The 25211-nt window shown below is 39.2% G+C and overlaps 1 protein-coding gene across 1 annotated transcript in view; it reads right to left on the minus strand.

Moving 5' to 3' along the window:
- Window positions 1-23775, minus strand: part of TMC1 (transmembrane channel like 1) — a 65961-nt gene extending 42186 nt beyond the window's left edge. Inside the window, 4 exon segments of the mRNA XM_009950361.2 lie at window positions 7142-7282; window positions 12613-12982; window positions 13112-13177; window positions 23604-23775. Coding sequence (XP_009948663.2) covers window positions 7142-7282; window positions 12613-12982; window positions 13112-13177; window positions 23604-23775 — 749 coding nt within the window.
- Window positions 23776-25211: the final 1436 nt, after the last annotated feature.

Genomic DNA, 25211 nt, shown 5'->3' on the forward strand with positions numbered 1-25211 from the left:
TTATGGTCTGTATTTAATTGGAAGTCCTTTAAAAAGACAAAGCTTGACATTTGACTGTTTTGTTTGTTTGTTTTTTCTTTTTGTATTGTCATTTCAATAGTTTGCTAACTGGCTTGTGGTACAGCTTTAAAGTGAGACCACTGTTGGCACAGTTCAGGATTCTTGTGCTAAATTCCTTCATTATATGGTACCATAATAGGTTTTGCTGGTGAATATAAAATACATAGCTGTTAATAGTCTTTGGTATTTTATAGCACAAAACTTTGGCTGTCATCTGAAGCGTTACGTGCACTAAAAAGGGGAGTGAGATTCGTGTACCAAACAGTATCACAGCTCTTAAACCGTACCCTTTCCTTCACATCTATGTAAAACCCAACCAGGAGAATGCACAGACAGGGGTGCAGTCCCCAAAATCAGACCATTAGAGTTAAAACTGGGATAGCTTTCCCTTGTGGTTCTCCAATTTGCAACAGTTGAAGTTGTGGCCCATGAGTTTGTTGGGGTTTTTTTACCTTTTTCTAATTCAAAAATCTTTCAATAGTTTACTCCCCTCTCTAAATCTCAGTCCTGTGTGGTAGTGATTGATGGACATTATCATCATTATCTGGCTCTTCAGGTAGTTATTTGCTGGCCTGAGTAGGCAGCGTCAAGAGGAAATGTGCACATATTATCATCTCCCATAGAAAAGGCACAAAAACTGTACTCACAAATCATGTAAACCAGTGGAAAGAAAATTAAAAGAGCAATAGAACTCTTTTGAAGGAGAGTATTTGTATCAGAATTGAGAATAAAGGCTGGACTTAAGCCACATTCATGCTTTCAACAACACAGATCACTATGGCCCCAGGCTGCAGCCTCACATGCCTATTGCTTAGGGCTTGGGACAGTGGTGGTGCTGTTTCCCGCATAATATATTTTCATTCCTCTCCGTGGCTTCCTCCTCAATGTTTCACATCTCCAGACTCGTAAAGATCTGACAGATCTCAAGGTGAGGTTGGATTCTGACAGTGCCAGTACAGCTCAACTTCTAAGCACTGAGGGACACTGCAGCAGAGCAGTATCCTTCAGTCATGGTTCTACAGACAATAGTCAGGGGCTATTTGAAATATATCTTTCTAGACACAGGGATGTAAATTAGAAATTAGAGCTGGTCTAATTTATCAGTGCAGCTCTTTTAAGAATGCCATTTCAGCAATGAGTATGTAAATGATTGCTTTTGATTTTTTTCAAAGGTATTGAGTGCTTCCAGATTCCATCATTTTCATTAAGATGCTAAACACGGGATTAAATGCCTAGTTCTCAGCACACCATTTAAAAACGTGACCAAATATTAAGTTTTAATTTCGGTTTTTGTTCCAGCTGTTTGCTGGATTTATGAGTTTTGTCTGCTGAGATACTCATGACTCTGTCCAGAACTGTGACAATCTGAATGGGATTGCTTGGAATAAAAGGTGAGTATTTTTTAAATCTCGTGACAGAGAAACTTGGTAATAAATGTAATCCTTAGTTAATAATAGTCATTTCAAAACAAATATACTAATATGATAACTGTCATGTGCTGTCACGTTTTTCTAGGGCAAATAAGCTGATACGTTTCCAAGTCTACTTCAGAGGGGGCTGTAGCAAAGCATAGGAAAAAAACCCATTGCTGCGAACCATCATAAGAGCACACTGATGCATATTTTTTACTAAAATAAACTTTCTGATATTAACAAAAAAAATTGAATGCATGTCTAGTCTCCCAGTCTAGTTTGTTGATAAACTAATGTTGAAAGTTGATAAAGTAATGGACTTTTAGGTAGAATTGCTACCCATGCTGAACATACAAGGACCACTTCACCCCGAATATTAATAAAGAAATTATTAAGACAAAAAGACATATAACAAGGGTGTGATTTTGAAAACTCACTACTGGAGTAATTGAGAAAACCCACCTCAGAGAATAAAAAAGGTGCAATAATTTAGCATTCACTGAGGATGACTAGAAGCACTCATCCAATTACAAACATTTTGCAGTAACACAGATTTTTAAGTCTGGAAATGACTGATATTCCCACTCCCTCTGACCTGGAAAGGATGACAGAGGCTGCAGATGTTCATTGAGGGGCTTCTGAATGCAATGCACAACTAGTGGCTGAGCTAAAATGTAGCATGTAAAAAATTAGACACCTGACTCAGAGGCTTCAGTCTGTAGTTAGTCACAATTCACCCTCATTGCAACTCTGTTCGCCAGTTGTCCTTAAACACATCTTTTTTACAATGTCATATAAGCAGACTGAGAGAGCAAGTCAATATTATTCATAGAATCACAGAATGGTTTGGGTTGGAAGGGATCTTTAAAGGCCATCTAGTCCAACTCCCTGCAGTAAGCAGCGACTTCTTCAGCTTGATCAGGTTGCTCAGAGCCCCATCCAACCTGACCTTGAATGTTTCCATTCCTCTCTGGGCAACCTGTTCCAGTGTTTCACCACACTCACCATAAAAAATTTCTTCCTTACTTTTAGTCTGAATCTACCTCCTTTTAGTTTAAAACCACTACCCCTTGTCTTATCACTACAGGCCCTGCTAGAAAGATTGCCCCCATCTTTCTTCTAGGCCCCCCTGAAGTACTGAAAGGCCACAATCAGGTCTCACCAGAGCCTTCTCTTCCCCAGGTGAAACAAACCCAACTCTCTCAGCCTTTCCTCACAGGAGAGGTGTTCCATCCCTCTGATCATTTTTGTGGCCCTCCTCTGGACCCATTCATGCAGGTCCATGTCTTTCTTACGCTGGGGGCCCCAGAGCTGAACACCCCTCCAGGTGGGGTCTCACCAAAGATGAGTAGAGGGGCAGAATCACCTCCCTTGATCTGCTGCTATGGTTCTTTTGATGCAGTCCAGGATGTAGTTGGCTTTCTAGGCTGCGAGTGCACATTGCCAGTGTATGTCCAGTTTTTCACCCACCAGTACCCACAAGTCCTTCTCCACAGGGGGATTCTCAGTGCGTTCATCCACCAGTCTATATTGATACTGAGGGTTGCCCCAATCCAGGTACAGGACCTCACATTTGGCCTTGCTGAACCTCATGAGGTTCACATAGGCCCACTTCTTGAGCTTGCCCAGGTCCCTCTGAATGGCATTCCATCACTCAGGCATGCCAACCACATCCCTCAGCTTGGTGACATTTGCAAATTTGCTGAGGGTGCATGCAATCCCACAGTCTGTGTCATTAATGAAGATACTAAACAGTGCTGGTCCCAATACAAACCCCTGAAGGACACCATTCATGACTGATCTCCATACAGACATTGAGCCATTGACAACTAATGCTCTGGATGCAACCATCCAGCCAACTCCTTATCCGCCGAATAGTCCATCCATCAAATCCATACCTTTTCTATTTAGAAAGAAGAATGTTGTGCGGGACCATGTCAAAGTCCTTACAGAAGTCAAGATAGATGATATCCATAGCTCTTCCCTTGTCCACTGTTGTCCACTTTGCTCATCTTTCCCTTGCACTAGACATGCATTCAATTTTTTTTGTTAATATCAGAAAGTTTATTTTAGTAAAAAATATGCATCAGTGTGCTCTTATGGTGGTTCGCAGCAATGGGTTTTTTTCCTATGCTTTGCTACAGCCCCCTCTGAAGTAGACTTGGAAATGTATCAGCTTATTTGCCCTAGAAAAACGTGACAGCACATGACAGTTTCCCTTGCCTACTGATGCAGTCACTCCATCATAGAAGGCCACAAGGTTGGTGATGCAAGTCTTGCCCTTGGTTAAGCCATGCTGACTGTCTTGAGTCACCTCCCTGTCCTCCACATGCCTTAGCATAACTTCTAGAAGGATCTGTTCCATGGTCTTCCCAGACACAGAGGTGAGGCTGACAGATCAGTAGTTCCCAGGATCCTCCTTTCTACCCTGTTTAAAAATGGGTGCAAAGTTTCCCTTTTTCCAGTCACCAGGCACTTCACCTGACTGCCATGACTTTTCAAATATCATGGAGCGTGGCTTGGCAACTGCATCAGCCAATTGCTTCAGGACTCTGGGATGCACTTCATCAGGTCCCATAGACTTGTGTATGTTCAGGTTCCTCAGGCGGTCTCAAACCTGACCTTCTCTTACAGTGGGAGGGACTTTGTTCCCCTAGTCCCCATGCTGTGGCCCATCCACTCAAGATGTGTGGAAAGAGAGGTTGCCGGTAAAGACTGAGGCAAAAATGTTGTTAAGTACCTCAGCCTTCTGCTTGTCTGTTGTTAGCAGCTTGCCAGTTGTGTTCACCGGGACAGTATACTTTCCTTAACCTTCCTTTTCTGGCTGGCATACCTATAGAAGCCCTTATTGCTCTTTGCACCCTTTGCTAAGTTCAGCTCCAGCCACACCTTGGCCTTCCTTACCCCATCCCTACACAACCAGGCAGCGTTCCTATATTCTTCCCAGGATACCCATCCCTGCTTCCACTCCCTGTGCATTTCCTTCTTGCCTTTTAGTTTGCCCAGCAGGTCTTGACTCATTCATGCCTGTCTTTTGCCTTGCTTTCCTGATTTCTTACACCTGGGGATTGAGAGCTCTTGTGCTCTCAAAAAGCATCCTTAAAAATCTGCCAACTCTGTTCTGCTCCCTTGTCCATGAGGGCCATTTTCCAGGCAGTCCCATTAACTAACTTATTGAACAACTGGAATTTTGTTTTCCTAATATTCAGGGTTCTGACTTTACTCTTTACCTGACCCATATAACTCAGAACTGTGAACTCCACCAGTTATGATCACTGCAGCCCAGGCTGCCTCCAATCTTGACATCTCTGATTAGCTCACACGTGTAGGTGACCAACAGGTCCAGTATGGCACCCCCTCTGGTAGAGCTGCCTATTACCTGGCCTACGAAGTTGTCCTCAACACACTCCAGGAGTCTCCCAGATTGCCTACAGCTTACCATGCTACTTTTCCAGTAGGTGTCAGGGTAGTTGAAGTTCCCCAGCAGGATGACTGCCTGCGAGCACGAAGCCTCCTGCAGGTGGAGGAAGGTGGCCTGTAGTAAACACTGACCACAATGTTCCCATTGTTCGCTCCGTCTCACCCACAAGCTTTCAACCAGCTCATGGCTATGTTTCAGAGACAGTTCTTCACAATCTATCCATTCCTTGACATAGAGGGTAACTTCTCTGCCCCTTGTTCCTCACCTGTCCCTTCTGAACAGCTTGTAGCCATCAATAGCCGCACTCCAGTCATGAGATTCATCCCACCAAGTATCAGTAATGGCAAATAGGTCATAGCTTTCTAGCAGCACAGTGGCTTCCAACTCCTCCTGATTGTTGCTCATGCTATGTGCGTTGTTGTAGAGGCACTTCAGTTGGGCTGTCAGCAGTGTCATCTTTTTAGACAAATGCACCTTAATTTGTTTGAGGTATTTTCCCAGTGTTTCCCTGTTGGGTTCTATTACCTCAGGAGCCCCTGGCTGCTCTCTGTAAGACTTCAAGCGTGCTCCAGTGTACCCAGCACATCACAGAGCAACAGGCTGAGGGCCCTTGCCAGCACACTGTCCCTCAAACCTTGATGCATTGTCCCATGTCTTGTCATGGGCAAGCCTAATGTTATCCCCTTCCCCCTTTAAGTCTAGTTTAAAGGTCTGTCAATCAGCCCCACTAGCTTGTGAGCAAAGACCCTCTTCCTCCTTTGAGAGAGAAGAATCCCATCCAACACCAGCAGGCCTGGTGCCGTGTAGACCATCCTGTCATCGAAAAATCCAAAATTCTGTCAGTGACACCAGCCATGGAGCCATGTATTAATAGACTGGATCCATCTATTTCTTCCAATACTGCTGCCCACAACTGGAAGGATAGAGGAAAAAACTACTTCTGCTCCAGCTTCTCTTACCAACCATCCCAAGGCCTGTCAGTCTTTTTTGCTTGCCATTGGACTACATGTTGCAGCTTCATTCCCACTCACATGGAAGAGCAATAATGGGTAACAGTCAAAGGGTTGTACCAGGCTAAGAAGTTTCCTGGGAACTAGGAATTGCTAAGAATGCTGGGATAAAAGAATGGCTATAAAAATAGAACCTCTGTTCATAGTAAGACTACAACAATCATAAGTTTATGTACACAGGTATTCTTCAATTATAGAATGTATAAAATAAAGGAATTGCTACCTGATTATCTAATCTGCTTATCTATTTTTTTAAAATTTCTCTCACCTTCACAATGCTTCCACCTTACATATGCTAGGTACTCTCTTCTTTTTTACTCCCTTCCATGTTACCTTCTTTCACAACGTAACTTCCGTTTCCTCTTTGTACCCTTCCCAAAATAACCTTACCTTCAAGAAGGAAAAATTTGTAGACCTTCCACACCATATTTCGTATGCTTTCTCCCGCCATTAAGTCTGTGTTTTCTACCCATATCAAAAACTGTCTGCAGAAGAGACCATCTTTTCTCTGTTAGATGTGTCTAATGAAACATGACCATACATTTTGTTGTTATTTAGGCAGTACTGCAGCGAATGAGTTATTCAAAACAGAGGAGCATGACGGTTTCGGCAAAAGAATAAAGTTCTCTGTATTTACTCAGTTTCCTGTGCTTGGTAGAAATTTATGTGTAAATGAAAAATTCATTTTTAGCCTTAATGAAAATGTAGTGATAGTTTTGCTAGGGTAAAATACAATTTTATATTGTATCAGCATATCTAAATATGCATGAAAACATGAGCTCAGTTTCCAATCAGTTTGCTTTTTCATAAATTACAAAAAAATCTGGTTTTCTTTCAAAAATGTTAGAATAGAAAGCTAAATCCTCTCTTCCCACACTAGTAATCTTAAAGTATTCCTAGAATTGCATCATTTTTCTTGAATGAGATATTAGACTTGCCAATGGAAGAATTTACCAACATTAACATAACTGAATAAAATGAAATATTTTACAGGGGAGTGTAACTTAAAAAAGATCTGAATTTTTTATATTTGACTTCAGGCCTACAGAGAGAAGAAAGCACTGATGTGCAGTCCCATTTGCCTCCACTTTCTGTGAAAGCACTTTCTGGGAAAGAGAGATTAGAGATAGTTTGAAGTTAATTGTGTGAGTAGGTCTAGAAATAAAGAAAAAGTCCAGAAAAACAGTGCAAAGTGCAAAGCAGGGTGGCAGATATTCATTATGAAAATTAAAACATACTTCAGGACAGACAACTTCTTTTTCATTTTCCATGGCTTGTTTCGTAGCGTGGCAATCAGTTTCTTTTTTTCTTCCACCTCTTCTTTCAGCTTGGCCAATTCCTCCTCTGTAATTGGCTCCTCCTCAGAGTCAGAATCAGAGCTTTAAACAAAAGCAGGACCAAAAACCATCACCAAAACTCAGAAAGGACAGAAGTTTTCACTAAAGTACGTACTTGGTACACAACCAATTCTTGTTAACTTTGAGACCTAGATAAATGACTTTACTGTTGTACAGAAGGGAAGACACAATTCACTTAGAGTTGTTATTAATATTAGTATGAAAGGCAAAGCCTGCACACAAAGTGCAGAGCCACAGCTGAACCAGCACTACACCCAGAGCATTCCATAGAGAGTGGGCAAAGCTCTTGGGGAAATGTCTGACAGCCACTGATTTTTCCAGCAGGAGTAACCAGCCTCCTGAGAGTCCAAAGTAAACTCACAACAGGCAAGTGAGGAAACTATAACTGCAGCCATAAAAATGAACTTGTTCAGCCCGCTTCAGCGTGCCACAGGAGAGAGAAGGGACACCACAGCTGCAGCAACAAGCTTAAACACCAGATGACAGCCCATCTACTGATCAAAGCCCGTCTGCTGAGATGGGAAAGATTCAAAGCCACATTGCAGCAAGGCTGTGATGTGTCCTAGCACTCAGAGCAAGCAGATACAATAGTAACAGTGTCTCCAGATGGGCTGTGTTTGTAATCTGAACTTCTTATCCATGCACTGGTTTGTAGTATCTTTGGAAAGCAGGGCCAATTAATGCAATGCCCACTTTCATAAAACCTGCATAGATACGCTTTTCTGCAAGTGATCTTATCTCATACGATGACATATAGCAAATCATTATCAACAGGTGTTTCTTCATCTTATGCCAGCAAACAGGAAAATTATAAAAAGGAAATCATTAGACTCTGACTTCCTGCCACAAAAAGCTGACAGTGATGACTACCATTAAGTGACCTGTTAGTAAAAGATGTTTGACAAGCTTTTATTTGTTTCCTGTTGCATTTTATTTTGCCTTTTTTTTTCTGTTTTGAACATTTGAAAATGTACTGCAGGGGGGTTTTAAATAGTTTTCTAGTTTGTTTTGGGAACATTTCATTTAAACTTTATCAAGCAAGCAGTTTTCAGACTGGTTTGCTTATAATTCACCTTTCTGAGAGTTTGATATTAAAAATCTGATGTCAGAGTTGAATGATTTATTACCTAAGTCACCTAATTGTATAGTTTCTATCCTCTGGATAACTAAAGATTTATAAACTTCTTCTTCTACCAAAACAGATAACACATCTGTAGTTAAAGATTTGTCTGACACAAAGGTCAAAGGGTTTATTCATGTGACAAGGGACAAAAGGGTTTAACATCAAGAATATTTATGAAAAGTTCCAAAAAAAACAAATACAATAAAAACAAAATTCTTTTCACAACACAGCAAAATACATATTTCTTATCGGTCATCTACCTTTAGTTTTCATGAAATACACATCATTATAGCAAAAGCTACAGGGGATCAGTTTAAAAATTTCAGGCACACAGGAGTAAGTCAGCAAGGGAAAGGAAAAGGGTCTCATAGTTATCACATGCCCTGCTAGTAAAGACCCAAATGCGATTTATTGAAAAGATTGTTACATTAGAAAGTTGAACCCATCAGCCATAAAATGACAGACTTCATGTGTTAAAAAACAGTACCACAGAAAATGTAAATCTACAGAAAGAAGGACTGCTACTGAACACCAGACATACATATTGTTTTTCCTGGATTGCAATCAACAAGTGAAGAACTATATTCTTGAGTGGGTCCAGAGGAGGGCCATGAAGATGATCAAGGGGCTGGAGCACCTCCCCTATGAAGACAGGCTGAGCAAGGTGGGGTTGTTCAGCCTGGAGAAGAGAAGACTCTGGGGAGAGCTTAGAGCAGCCTTCCAGGACTTCAAAGGGGCCTACAGGAAAGATGGGGAGGGATTCTTTATCAGGGAGGGTAGTGACAGGACAAGGAGTAATGGTTTTGAGCTGAAAAGGAAGAGATTTAGATTTGCTATTAGGAAGAAGTTCTTTACGGTGAGGGTGGTGAGACACTGGAACAGCCTGGCCATAGAGGCTGTGGCTGCCCCCTCCCTGGCAGTGTTCAAGGCCAGGTTGGATGGGGCTTGGAACAACCTGGTCTGGTGGAAGGTGTCCCTCCCTGCCCGTGACCGGGGGGGTTGGAACCAGGTGATCTTCAAAGTCCCTTCCAACCCAAACCGTTGTATGATTGTATTCTATGATTATATGAAAACTTAAGTCAAATGAATGAAGGTCAATAAAAAGATTGATGCATACAATTTTGAGCCATCATAATGCAAAAAGAGTAGCATCTTTAGGAAGAACAGAAGGATTAAAGGAGTCCGGTTTCAAGAGATCTTTGAATCCGTAGTTGTTATAACCAGCTGCTTTGTAACTTACAAAGCAGACAGCAATGTGCCCAATATTGAGGATTCCCTTTGACAGAAGATTGCTGGGTTATGCAAAATTGAAACATGCCATTTTACAAGACTGCAGTGAGAATGGTGGGAAACATAAGTGGTAGGTGCTAATGCAAGTGAGCTTACTGAGGAAAGGAAGCTGAGCAGAACACAAGAGGTAAAGTAGGGATAATATTGGTTCTTGTGCCTATTGCTCACTGCTGCTTTTTTTGTCTTTGCAAACACATCCTTAATTTTTCAGTTTCCTTTGGAACCAGGAAAATAATAAAAATTCCAAATTTCTAAGCATCTTTAAACATTTCTCTAAGCACCTATTCACACAGGTTTGTAGCGATTGGACAAGGGTTGCTAGAAAAGGGTAGAAGTTAGTGAACTTCAGCAATCTTCCTGCTAGCAAAAAGATGCAGTGCGTATACTGCCTTAATCTTCCATGTACCTCTGGACTTTTCCATAAGCTTTATACTCCTCAGTAATCCTACCAAAAAACAGTTGATTTTCTTGCATATAGAGCTATACAGTAAAGGCAGAAATTGCACAGGCTAGGCAGAATATAAGATTCATTCTCTGAGGATTTGTAGTGACTGCATATGATTTCTATCTAAGACCAGTCAGTCATAATTAGACAAGCCAGTAAAGAACAAAATAGCATCTCAACCTAGGAAATCACAGATCTGCACAATAAGACTATAAGAAACAATTTATCATTAATATTTTGGGGATGATGATTATGAACAGTGTAAAGCAGGCCCTCTTCACACAGTCATTAACAGTTAATCAGCCACATCAACAATCAAAAGCATCTAAGAGGAGGAGACTTAAAACTCACCCAGATATAAGTCCTTTCACCACGGAATTACCCTGTGAAACTCACCACCACAAATTAGCATAGGTCAAAATAATCAGGTCAAAAAAAAAAATTTGATCAACACGGAGTTCATCTAGGATTCCTTTGTCCTTTATGTAGAATCATTAGGGCATAAAGAGGTTTTCCTGATTTAGGTGAAAAGTATGTGGGAGGAAGGCAGTAACAGCAACAGATTCTACTGACTTGTACTGTGACCTAGCCAAAGCTGGCAGTGTTTGTAGAGTTTAGCAATATCCACAAGACAGCAGAAAATAACATTATTAACTCCTTGTGGAATAATATCACATTCAATTTAACCTTTTTGTTTTGGGTTTTTTTGTTGTTGTTGTTTTCTTTCTCAGCTTCTTATGTTACCCTTATCATGCTTTTTCATGTTGAAATGTCTTGGCAATTAAAAAACTACATCAGCAAGATGTATGTTTAAACAGTACATAGCATTTGTTGTGACAGGTTCTCATGGACTTGCCAGACAGTCTATATTTCTGTGCTGTCACCCTTCTCTTCCGACCTGAAAGTTTGCAAATCCTTTATCTGAATCACAGCTGATCATCGGCCTATTTTCCTTTGTTCTTATATTATTTTTGTTTTTCTTTAAAAAATCTTTTAAAATATTCTTATATTCATGCTCTGCAATCTTGTCAGCTGGTCCCCTGTATGTCTAAAAATATAATGTTCTTGAGTCCAGAACATCCTCAGTTTTTCCTCAAATGTTACACTTACTACTCCAAGAACAAAGTCTCAATCTGGGTAGCAAATTCTAACTATTTGGCACAAACATACATATTTTCATGTTAAGAACTTTGGAAGACAATGGAAAACATTGTGCCTCATTCATTTTTGTGTTTTCAGTGGTCTTTTTTTAATTAACGCTCAATTAATGTTTACAATGGAAGACAATAGTAAGCAAAGAAATATGGATTGACACATTCAAGACTGTTGCTATATGAGTACAGGAAATTGCACAGGGGGATATAATTGGCACCACAGTGAAGAGCCAGCACAAAGAAAGATTTTAGGCATTCTTGTAGGGAAGGGAAATGAAGTAGAAGTATATTGAAACGGGATCATGGACAAACAAATGCAACAGCATGTCTCACTGGATTCTTTCCTTTCCTTTGATTCTCCTGATGATTCTCCAGTGATGCCTTTGGGAACCCAAAGAGGTGCTGAATGGGGGAAGGGGAACCCCTCTCCCTCTCCACTGAGATAAGCATGCCTAGCTCCATTTGCTCCACTATACACCATTTCCAGGGGTTGTTTCCTTTCAATAGCACAAGAAGGGACAGGGAGCAAGAGAATGCCAGGATGGCATTTTCTGAAGTGCTGCGTCTAAGTGGGGTCTTCCAAAGACCCAAGGTTGCATTAAATGCTTCAGAAAAGTGAAACACAAATATTTCAGAAGGAGTGAGTGAGAGAGAGACTGAGAAATCCCATCTCAGTCCTTGTTCTGGGTTCTTGAAATTTTGGCACTGATCTTTTATAAAGCTGGCTCAAACCTGTCTGGGAAACAAGAACTCCATCTTATGAAAAGGGTCAAGATTTAGTTCTGCACTGGAAATAAAAGTAGACCTAGGTATTTTGGAGGGTTATCAGCTTGGGTTTTGGGGGCTTTTAGTTTTGAGGAAACGAAAAAGCAGGAGAGATCTCACCTGTTATCGCCTCTCTCTGTCATTTGCCCCCCTCCTCTGTCACTTTCACTCCCTTTCTCCAGAGGGTGGCTCATAAACTTAGGATGTTTAACTACCATAAGAGTGACCCTGGTTTGAGCTCCCATTCTGCCTGACCAGATTTGAGCTAATCCTTGGGGTATCGGCAGTCCCAGAAGGGTCTGGCTGATCATTTTCTGGGGCTCCACCCTGGACCTGTGACAAATCCCTGACTTTGTCCCACTGAAGTGGATATTGCTGTGTGCAAAGTTTCCATTTCACTTGGCCAGCATTTCCTCACTGCAGGAAAAAAAAGTATCTGTCCAGCTTTAATTGTGCAGTAATGAGTAATGCAGTCATACGGACTTTTGGTATTTCACAGCTATAAATGAAAGCAGGTTTTATGTAAGGTAACTATGGATACATATTAAAAAAAAATAATAATTTACTGAATTACCCAGATCCTGATTTCTTTTTGTCTTTTTTCTTCTTGTTGGCCTTCTCCTTTTTCCCTTTCTTATCCTGTTTGTCCTGTTTCTTCTCATTTTTATCTTTCCTGCTTTTACCCCCTTTCTCATTTTCCTCTTCTTCATCATCTTCCTTGGATTTCTGATTTTCCTGGTTCTTTCTGGCTTTTGCAGGGTCTCCATCAGAATCACTGCCCTCATTTCCAGCTGCTCGTCCCCGACCTCTACGGTTTCTGTGCCTGCGATGCCCAGCTCTCCTTGTCCCGTCTTCATCATCTTCATCCTCCTCACCACCATGCCTGGCTTTCCCTCTGGCATGTCCCCTTCTGGTTCTTGGTGTTGCTCTCTTCCCCACTTTATCTGTGATCGAGAAAAAAAAAACACATGAGAGAAGGCAGTGTGTTATAGGGAGACCTCTCCTCCTCCTTTATTCATACAGAGAATCAGAAAACATCTGAGTGTGGCCTTAAAGTAATCCATACTACTGACCTGTTCCTTTGCCATTTTCTTCATTCTCAGGTGCTCTGCCTTCTTCACTGTGAACATCACTGCCATCTGCAGAGTGAAAACAAAGGCACGGCCATGTGAAGTGTGGATCAGCCATTAGGAATGCAAAGGGTTTCAGAAATTCTTGGCAATCAGTGTATTGTACTCCCTTACACCATTTCACAAACCCAGTTTTTTGGAACATGGCAAACCATTTTCATGAAATAAGATAAAGACAGAAAAAATAGTTACGCTTTCCTTCAGCACTCAAATAAGTAAGTCCCACAATGATGCCATGAGGAATTCCCTCTCATGGAAGAAATATGTAGAACAGGAGGACCCTCAAAAAGAAACATGACAGCAATATCCTACAATTTGGGGGAAAGACCAAGGAAGATGAAAATGCTTCTCAGGCAGTTCTCAGAGATTTTCTTAAATATATGAAAGATAAGTACTGGCTAAGATTAGAGAAGATTAAAAGAATCTTTTTCTAATTTGGCTGACTGGACGGCATGAAGCTTCATAGCTGCGGCATGGCTGAAGAGTGCAGTTCCAGAAGAAAGAGGAGACTTACTCTCAGTTCCAGTAATGAAATCTTAAAGCACAGTGACAAAAGTTGACCCAGCTCACTCATATGCTGTACCACAGTCTCTTCTACCACTCAGGAGATGATAAAAACATTGGAGACTCTAGAGAAGGAGCCTATTTACAGAAGCAAGTAGTATTTCTGCTTAGAAACCTCTTTGGTTTGGGGTGGATCTCTTGCTGAATTTTTTCAGTCTCAGTAAGTTCAGTAAGAGATGCTGTCTCTGCTACCCATCCATACCAGGCAAGTATCCAATTCCTTTGCCTGGTACACTTTGAAACTGAGATCATGCATATGTAGAGAAGAAAGAAAAATACCCTTCTCTTTCATATGCATTATATCCATCATAGTATTTAATTAAGACACTCTTTGTGAGTATTGGTATGAACATATTACTTAACAGGTCACTCCTGAAACTGCTAATGGTATTCACCAGCAACGTTTCTTCAGAAGCAACCCAACTAATACCTGAGAAGCCGGGAGCTAATAGACTCTCTTGAGGTATCTTTGAGCTCGTACATGTGGGACAGCACTTGAAACACATCAGTGGAATATGTAGAAATACATGGTAGTAGAAGATTAATGAGAAGAAATATTACCATGAATAGAAATAGGCAGCTGTCATTCTGCTCCTGTATTCCATGTATGTTCCAGATGTATGTTGTCTAATTTCCCTTCTGTACAGTCAGGACAGGTGACATATCATGATCCCTACAGTTGCATTTTTCAGGCAAGAAGAAACTATATTTATCTTCCTTCTTCTCTTATCTGTAATACTTCTGGATTTTTCTTTATATTCTTTCTCCACCCATTCCCTAGTTCCCTAGTTCCCTTTATAAATTTTATTAAGCCACTAGTCATTCACTGAAAATTTGTACACAAATTGATTTATCTAGGGACTGATGCAGCTAACTATCAGGCACAACTTCTTAGCTTTACCTAGAATCAAAGAAAAACAGTAAAATATGTAAGGCTGCAAACAAGACGGCATCTAGTGTCTTGTTTCACTGTGTTCAATAACAAACAAAGGGTGTTATTATCCAGAATTTGACAGGCATTTAAAAACTGAGATCTATGTAGGGAGTCTAAATTCCCTCCACAAAACATATCATTTCCACAGCACCTGCACAATAACTTTTTAGGGCTATGCAAATATATTATCATTCAATATCATCAGTGGAATGTGAATATAAGTGCTCCTTTGTTCTGCCTGGACATATGCCTTCTGCTGCTGACAGTAACAGGATCTCCATTTGACAAAGATCATTACATTGCTATTGAAAGCTTGCAAAGATGAAGACAGAGACTTCTAAAAGATACTTTGCATGCAACAATAGAGCACAGTCTTCTATTGCAACTAATGCTTTTACTGATCTCCTCCAGCCAAACAGAAATTCCTAGGGAAGCACTTCAACAGTACAAGATTGGCATCACTGCAGATTCTGATGAGTCCATACAACAAGCAAATACCTGGAGGTTTATCATGTATAGTGAAATGTGCATTAGCAGCAAAACGGTATTGTGCTTAAGATGACATCATATTGACGTAATAGTGAAGGTGACAATGGACTATGCAACACAGAGGTTTAAGCAGGGCAGAAGGTAGCTGTTGGTGTTTACTTAATTCTAATAGCATACAGGTAACAAATACACTAGTCTGAATTCAACATTTCAGGCAAAATAAAGTGTTAAACTAATTATTAGATTACAAGCTGCTTGAAGAAAGTACTGGGAACCCTGCTAGAGGCCAGTGTATATGAACAGTGACTCCTGTGTGTTTATGTCTTTTTTTATCTAAAGGCTCAGACACATGAGTGATGAAGAAGTTTTTAAAGAAATCAAGAAAAAGCATAAAATCAAAGAGAAGTATGTATTGCCACAAAACAAGCCTAGAAAATGTGACCAGTGATGAAATGGAATCATGCAGCTGAAAGAGTAGTGGGTTCTGCAGGCATACCCAACAAGCACAAGTGTAGCTTCAAAAGTTGTTTCTGCAAAAATTTCAAATTATAGCTCCAAACTGAACTTCAGAACATTCCTGCCTCCACAGCCCCATGTTCATATAGAGATGAAACATGTTGATATGAAGAATGCTGGAGGTTTGACCTTCTCATTCCAGTTTATCTGCCCCATAAAAGATCTCTCCCAGGTCTTGGTGAATGATGCAGACAGCATTGTAGTACAATTTATTTCTAAAAGAAGCTGGAAGCCAAGGAGGACTCTCCAATCCTCCAGTTTCCTTGCACTCTACTTTATATCATGAGCTGTGTCACTAGCATAAAAGCTGAAGCTCAGGATAGAACTAAACGTTATTCACTTGTGTCAGCTGTGATAGCAGTTGGTGCTGTTAAGGAGGAATAAAATCACTGAGGAGGGGTGATGAAGAAGCTTTACCACCCCTGAGGTCTGTCCTGAGCAGCATATATGTATGTGTTCATGTAAGCTACATAGCCAGCCCACACCACACACACATTACAGTTATCCCTGGAGACATGTAATTCAGACAAGCTGCATCAATAATTGTCTTTTTGTGTTTGGGGGTTTTGCACATACCATTAAAAGACCAATGTTGTTAGTTAATTGGGTATTTGTGCAATAAGAGAGATAAATAATCATTATTGTGCTTAACAATATTATTATTATTATAAATCTATTTCAGGTCATTAATTCTGTAACATTTTTCAAAGCGAGAAGCGAGAGGTTAAACAGCTCATAACTGCATTTTAGGTGCTTGTGGCAAACTTTGTCTTACTGAATTATTGGAGAAGCATTTCAATGATACACAGACTACATTTCATGGTGACACTAAATCTAAATGTAGTTTAGCACTAAATTTAAATGTTCTTCTATAAATGACAACATAGAGAAAGAGTAAAGTGCATTCCTCAGGCACTGTATTATCTTACAGGAAAACTGAAGAGCATTTTTGGTGCTCTGGTTTGTTAAAATAAAATTTATAGTCTCTGATGCAGGAACAAGATTATCACTATATGGGATCCTTTTAGGTCAATATACTTGTCTTAAGCTTTTTTAAACAGTTCTTCACATGATCCCACTTATCAAAAGTTCAGCAAATCGTCCACTAAAATCAATTAAGTCTTACTTAAGCACTGTCTAGAGTTACTCATTTTTCCAGAAAACAGTTGATAGGACCTCATTTCTTCTTGATATTAATATTCATAGGGCTAATATCAGGTTATTAGGTTTTGAGACAGCTAACTTCAGTTTATGTGACCCAGAGAAAACTATTGCTCAACTATTACATTTTCCAGCATACATCATCCTGCTCTAATGATACAGAAACCGTTAGGTATATTTGGAGCTATTGTCCATAGCTCCTTATGCTCCAGGAAATCCAATCACTTTCTGATATTTTTTTTCCAAGGTAGTTTAAGAGAAACTTTCTCAACTTTCTAGACTAAGGGCAGGGAAAGCGTAATCTGAGTAAGCTATCATTTTACCTGAAGTCTTATTTATGTTTTAGACTATAGCCACAAATGAGCCAACAAGACTAAAGGAGAGCATCCTGAATAAGGGTTCAGACTAACCTGAAAGTCAGAGACTGCAGTGAAGACAGAACATCAGACGGCTCAGGAAAGAGTCCAAAATGTTGACATGTTGTATGGTTAGGAAATTAAGGACAGACAAAAATGTATAAAACCATAGGAGCGTTTGCTATATGACTTGGCCATCTAGCAGATTGTGGGGGCTGTTGTATCCCTACCTTATTTTCCCAAGTTGTTTGTGCACCACTTATCAGATGGTATTACTCAGACTTCATGTTTTGGATTTTTTTAAAACTCGTTTTATACTGACATAGTTTCCTTGATTTTTCACTGTGAAACTCAGAAATTACCGATAAAAATTACATTTATAGAACAACCGGAACACTTAGTATTTGAAACTATGATTTATTTTTCTTCTGTTTTTTTCCAATTTATTATTGTAATTTTTCCTTCTAATGGACTAAAATAAAAATCACAACCCCCTCAAAATATTCTGTCCAGCAATAGCTATGAATTTATGAAGTAAAATAATAATCCTTATTCAGTTACACTAACACCAGCAAACACAGTTCTTATTTTTCTGCACCTGAATTGGCAAGGTTGTAAATACTGAAGTAGGCAGAATATTTATACTATAATGTCATAAAGCCACTAGTGTCTCAGAAGACTTATTATTCTTAATGTACATGCTGCAGCCTACAGACTTCTATACCTAAAGAGTTTCTAGATGTTCATGAGGGGCAATAAACTGCCCCTTTCTGCAGATTGCCACTAAAGAGAATTCGCCTAACTAATCGTAGCGCAGTCAACATTTGAAAATTACAAATGGGAACCACAGAGAACAAAAGAAATCCACTCAATTCACATCCATAAATTGCTCATTTTTTTTTCCTCTGGTAAGGAAAAATTACAAATGTTCTAATAAAATGACAGGGACTGAGCTTACATAAGATCAAGTTGGCACTGTGGCTGGCATTGAGCACATCATCTGATTACACTCTCTATTTTCCTTCTGGGCTGTATTTAACACACCATGAGGTTTCAGCGTTGCCTCTCAGTTTGTGGGTCAGGACTTCTCTTGGCAAAGTTACCCTTCAGGGACAAATAAGTTTATTGCACAATTTCAGTGCAAGAATTTTACGCAAAATCTGACTTTGTTATTATAAAATCTACAGCAGGTAGAGGAGGAAGACAATTCCATGAGAAAGCCCTCAGTATTCTACCGCTTTCAGGAAAGCATGGGTAAAAGTTTCCAGGCCACTGTGTCTTCCACTATCTCTGTGGATACACCTGCATTTCCCTACCCATGCCAGGCAAAGACCTAAACATGTAGTGCTTTGTTCTACTCAAGACTAGAGATCTGATGAGCTTGCAGGACCTATTGATTACTGTAATAAAACACGAAGGAGAAGGGATATTTGCATTGTATCTTCGTCACAGAGTTGGCTTCACTAAAAAGCAAATATATATAGCCTTAGACTGTATATATGCACCAGCTGAGGTGGTCCATTCTTTACAAGAATATTCCTCAGGACTGTCAGCAATGATGAAGCAAAACCTCCTGTAATGAAATTGCAACTAGATCAGCGCCTGAGCTCTGTGCTGACTAACTCCAGCCCTTGGAACATTTTAAGTCAAAAATGGACTGAGAATGACATTCTGAAAATGTCTTAGTTACTTACAGCAGAGCTTCAGCTTTTTAAGTCTTCTTAAATCAAGATGGAGTCTTGAATTTACTCACATGATCTCATCTCTAAATATAGTCATAACTGTCATTAAGGTAGATAGATTTTATTACAAATTATGTACAGGATATATTTTCAAGCAAAATACGTCATAGTGATCATGATTCTGCAATCCAAAGATGTCAGCCTTCTCCAGTTAAAAGGTATGTGGTTTTTGTTTATCACAGGAATGCTAACCTCTGTACTTTGGATAAATAATAAAGTCACTGAATCAGAAGACAAGTCAATTCAGACAGATATCTGCAAGTAAAAGGCAGATGTTTACAGTAAACTAAGAACCTTGATATTCTAAGAATTTGTTCAGTAGAAATGCTTATAAAAATGTCTATGTTCTATGGTCATACTCATTTTCTTTCTTATTCAAATAAAAATTCTGCTGAAGCTGGTAAGAATTTTGCCTACACGACATTAAATTCTTTGCTTCTCTTACATTGAAATGAGCTCCACTGGCACGTACTCCTTGAAAACTGAATTGGTCAGTAAAGGGACTTGTAGAAAGAAATGGGGGGAAAAAACAGTGAAGGTGCTCAGACAACATAACAAAAGAAAACAGGATGGACTCTTATAATTAACTACTTGCTATATTCAGCAGAACGTCCCTTCTGATGTTTTCTATGGAAGCAGAACCTACTTTATTACTATTGCATGTTACAGGCGTGGATTAAAAATGTAGAAAGCACTGTTTAGTAGTACCAGCCCTAGTACTTATAAGACCTATCAAATTCATTCAGAAACCAGCCTAGAATAAGGTCCATGGCAATTTTCTTCCATGTTGAAGGTAAGAAAAATCATGCCTCTTTCATACAAAAAAGATCCATACGTTTGAAAGAGTAGTATTGCCCATGAGAACTGAAAGCACTTCCCATATCAAAGAGTTGCCTTGCACTTTGCCAGAATAAGCCATTATGCATTATCATCCTGGAAAACATTTCTTACATCCAGAACAGTATAGTATCATTATAAAAATATTGTTAATCTTCCTATGAAGAATGTCTGATAATTTGTATTTCATACCAAATACTGAAAGCAATAACGAAAGAAGGCATTGCCTTTGTGCAGCTTATAGAAGCCACAAAATACCCTTGTTTTCTTTATCTTCCCTATAAACTACATATAAATATAAGACAAATAACAGGGCTGTGGTTGTGCTCTTGATTTACTAACCAGTGGAAAGCCACACTGCAATGCAACAACTAGCCAACTTACACAGCAAAGCTGCTTTCGGAAGCCAAGTAAAATACATTTCTGAACAAAAGATAATTAATTGTGACAAAGGGGATTTTGTATTAGAAAGAACAAGAAGAAAACAACACCTGCACACTGTTAAGCTACATGCAGAAAATGAATATGTGCTTAAGATGCATAATTGTTGTTGTAATTACCATTTCTTTCAATGGTGGTTGGCTTTTCAGGTTTAGGCATCGTGACTATTTCACAAGGCTGCTCCAGCTGCTACCTATATAAGAGATCTTCTGAAGGTTGCGTGGTTCAAGATGAAGTGTACCACATCAACATCGTCCTGTCTGTCACTGAACGGATGGCACTGGTGAAGTTTCACTGACTGAAATATAAGAAGATACTAATTTCCTAGAGTGATTAATCTTTCATGAATGTTTAGTTTACTATTTAGGGTTGGCATGCTAGGGTCAAAAGAATGGAAGAAGTTGTTCACCTTCTTTATTATTATTAGGGAAAAAAAAGAAAAACTGTTGTGCAATGTACTTACTTATGTCTAACACTAATGTTTAAATGCTTAACAGCCCTTCTGCACAAGGATGTTGCACATTGTCCACACAGGCATGTTCTCATGCTGTATACAGGTCTACACTTCAGCATGTGGAGGATGTTACACGGACTTTTTTTTTCTCACAAAAGACAGCTTTTACCTTAGACATATCTAAATTGCACAGTTTTAACAGCCTGACAATGATTTAAAAGATCTTAGCAAAAGGAGCCAGATGCTGATATATCCTGCTAGTTTATATTTGTATCTCCTTGCAGTTCCATTAACACACCTTGCTTCTGCCTTTATGCAGATATTATATCCTAAGTCTACCAGTTTTACCCTGACTCACCTTGTATCTACATCACCAGACAAGCTTAACTGTGAAAAAAAGTAAAACTTTAATTAATAAGACAGCTCAGGCTTGAAAGTAAAAGATTTGGAAAAACTTGTTACAAATTAAACCACATATAATGCAATTCTCGAATGGTATTTAAAATGAAAGCCATTTGTTTTTCTTCGCAGTTGTCATTCCGATGTCTGCAGGAAGTTTATCTGGAAGTTTATCCAGTGATGCCGGCTACCTTACTTTTTTTAAATTTCAACATCGGGATTTTTTTGGAAATGCTGAAAATATTTGTTTAGTCCTATCTCTGTTAGAACATTAACATCCTATGTTTCAAAAATTCCCAAAGATATTAAGTCTATATGTACAATTACAAGAGGCCCTATGCTTTTGTCTATAAAACATGTTTTCTGAACTATTATTATTTCCTTTACCACATTCTCATATTAGACATTATATAACATCGTAACTCCTGTGCACTTACATAGTTGGGAGACTTCTAATGCCAAAAAGAAATGCAAGAAAACATTCAAATAATCTCTAAAAATCCACAGTTAGACCATGTCTAATAACTCATGGTTTTAAAAACTCAGAAAAAGTATAATCATGTTCTAAAAATTCAGTTGGTAGACTTCTGTACTTCTTTAATAATGGAAAGAAGAACATCTTGGGAGGAATGATGAGCACAGCATTGAAGTCAATGATTCTGCAAGTAATTAGAAAAAAGAAGCAGTGAAAGAATCGTAACAAGGAGTTTTGCAGTTGCAGTCAAATCAGGACCATAGCCTTGATGGAACTGTGTAAGTTAACTGTGTAATTAACTGTGTAATTTCTGTATTCATCAGAAATTTAGGTCAATAACATCTCATTTTCATTTATTACCCACATTGGAAAATATTTGACTGGATATATAAAAAGGAAAAGGGCATACACTGAGGGCTGATAATCTCACCAACAAAAATGACATTACACGAATATCAAAGATGTAAAGGCACCATTCCAAAAGATAAATAATAAAAGAATTAAGGTCACATATGCAATCTGAATGTGGTCTCTGGGTGAACATTTGCTATGATATAGGTGAATTGCACACTCAGTTTTGTTTCTTAAGGTCTCCTGATTTAGACAGTGATCAGATTTAGTTAAATGCTTTAGCACAGTCAACATTTTAGTGTAGACAAGCCAGATCCAGTCTGGTTTGTTGTTTATTTTGTGGCAGCAGGACTTAACTGTCTCCATGAACTCCACCACTTGCTGTCCTCATCAACCTACCAATAAAACTGTCCATGGAGCTGCCCTGTAAACTGGGTCACTAATCAAAAGCAAACAAGAATTTTCTTAAGTCAGCTTAGTGCAGTGATCCCATCCACAGCAGTCCCACAAACGCTTGTATTAGGACAGAAGGGAGAGTCAAATTTTGACATGATGTGGGAAAGGGCAGCCAGGGTCAGGAGGCAGAAAGAGGGTGCAAACCCTTGAAGACAGACTTGCCAGTGGACTTAACACGGCACAGAGCTACATCCTATGTTTCTGTTTACGCATGGAGACCAAATACTAAGCAGAGAATGAGGACAAACTACCAGTTAAACTTCATAGTATCCTACTGTTTCTCTAGCACCAATACAAATGACTGCATAGAGAGCATGGACAGTTTTCATTTACACAAGGTTCTCTTTACAGCCCATCAGCCTTGCAAAAAAAAAAAAGGCCTTTAATTTAATTTAGCTCTACTTAATAGCAGTAAAATCAGAACAACACAGAGTGGTTTTAATATATAATAAATTATTAAAATGGCCCAAGTGTTGACAGGTTCAGAGAACTAGGCTCTTTCCTAGACTAGTATGTTGAATACCGCCAAAAATTTCCATTGCTAGCAAACACCACATTTTTGTTTCTTTGTTCAAATCTGTATCTCCCTGTCAGAGACACTTATTATATATTCGAAGTGCTGAAACATGTGTGATACACAAAAGATGAGGATGGAAATACACAATTACCCCTTTACCACAGCTGAAACTCATGGGAAAATCTGTAATGAAGGAGAAATGGAAGATACTGATCTGCGTACCCTTCCTCATACCGCTAAACTGATAACCTATTTGACAATCATCTGCCAGAGATAAATCCATCTAAGGGAAATAAAGATGACATCAAAGTACAATGACGTAACTATATTTCGTACAAACATTAATGCCTCAGTAAATCTGCAAGCACCAATGTTGCTTGTAATCAGCATTAAAGTTACTATGCCACAACCTATCCACAAAGAAATAACCACTGTAATTTCTTTCCTGCCACTTCTGCATATCAGCTGTGAACCCTTTCTACCACAATGAAATGCCCTGACTGTTGATTTTTTCCATATTTCAAGACGCATTTTCCATCGGTTTCTAAACATACTGCAAAACTTAGGGCAATAAATTATTTTCTGTCAGGCTTTGTTGCTAAAGGTAACTCTTTTCAGGATGAGATTTTAAAATGTCATCTTTTGTGGCACACAAATGTATATTCCGCACTGTTGAAGGACATGATAAAAACAGTCAGTTCTGGAAGCAGGTATGCAAACAAGCTGAAGTCATGGCACTGTACCTGTGCCACTGAAAATGCCTTTTTCTATGTAATGTAATATGTCAATCTTTCCCCAACCTGCTGCATCCAAATGAGTCAGATGAGCCTGAACATCATTAACTGGTAAGTCTGTGCCTACCATCTTCATTATCCCACATCTTTTCACAGCTGAGTGGATGATTATGCCGATCATGTCCGGGATCAGCGGGAGGCTGCATCAGGAGGGGGCCGAGGCGGGACAGCGGTCAAAATCTCCCTAAGGGGCACCATGCCACAGCAGTGCAAGCGGAGCAGGGTGGTAACACTGGCACTGAGGGGACCCTTTAGAGGGTGAGAAGGTACAGTCCGGTGACAAATCAGATTGATGGATTTCATGCAAGAAACTTTCAAACGCTGACTCGCATGCTTTTTTGAATATTAACTCCCAAGTCAACTTGTTCAGCACTTGAACACTGATTAGGGAATGCCGTGTAACAGAAACACAAGTAACCTTGTTCTAATGCCACACTGGTATTCACAGAGAAAACAGCTAAAGCTTACATCTACTTGCAGACAAAACCTTATTTGGGTAGAGGTCTGTGAGCAGCTCATGAAAAGGAAACCTAACAGCTAAGTCAAAAAAAAAAAAAAAGACACAAAATTCCAGCAGACTTCTGCAATTACTGTTTACGAAGCCATTTGTAGCTTTTCTGACACTTCTGAAATACTGTATTTCAGGTTTCTCTGAAAAATTGGAATCTAAGCTAAAAGTACAGCAGGTTGTATTTTTCATTATACTTAGGTGCTTTACGCTCTCCTGGTAGATGTGATCACCTGATCAGAGGGAAAACATCAGAAGTTTTACGGAGAAGGCTTTTTAAATTTTCTAGTCAATCAATGTGGATCACAAGAAATTAGGGTGATATATACGACTTAGAGGAATTTATCCAAATTGCTTTTGAATCTATCCTGCTCCATCATTAATCAGAATGTTTTAATAAAAGCTCAAAATCAGCTTTAAATTCCTAAACACTAATTAAAATTCTGCCAAATTAATTTTTTATTAGAAAGGGAAATATTTAGCAGAGTTTCTACATATCCATATGCTCTGTTCTTTAGACTACTTCTGAAAATTTGTAGCTGCAAGCATTTGGGAAGTTCATCTGAAGACGTGCATATATATATTTATTTCCTCTAACAATAATGCTACTTAGAATCAGACAATTTTACATAGAATCATATTCTTGTCTTTATCCTAGCCAAAATGAGTGGCTGACTGAACAGTCATTAATATAGCTACTTTCTTTAATAACATTCAACATCACATACTGCCAGCTATGTCTGACTCTTGCAGCACCTGCTATGCTGATGAATGGGCACAGCACACTGCTCAGATAATTGCATCTGCTTCTTAGTTGTGGCTGCACTCAATGGAGGGGCTCCAGATTTACTTCCCAGTGCAATCCTTTATTGCTTATTTGTTCTAAAATGAGATATAAAAAAAAAAAAAAAACCTCACTAATAGTTACGTGTCTTGAAGTACTTATTTGTACAGTAAGTCCAGCTGAAGAGGGGTGAAGAGCCTGCACAGATTGATCAAGGCAGGATGTATTTGGGAGCACGAAAATCCTGAGATTTTATGACTCCACA

Source organism: Leptosomus discolor, chromosome Z (assembly GCF_034619465.1).
Source record: "Leptosomus discolor isolate bLepDis1 chromosome Z, bLepDis1.hap2, whole genome shotgun sequence".
Lineage (NCBI taxonomy): Eukaryota > Metazoa > Chordata > Aves > Leptosomiformes > Leptosomidae > Leptosomus > Leptosomus discolor.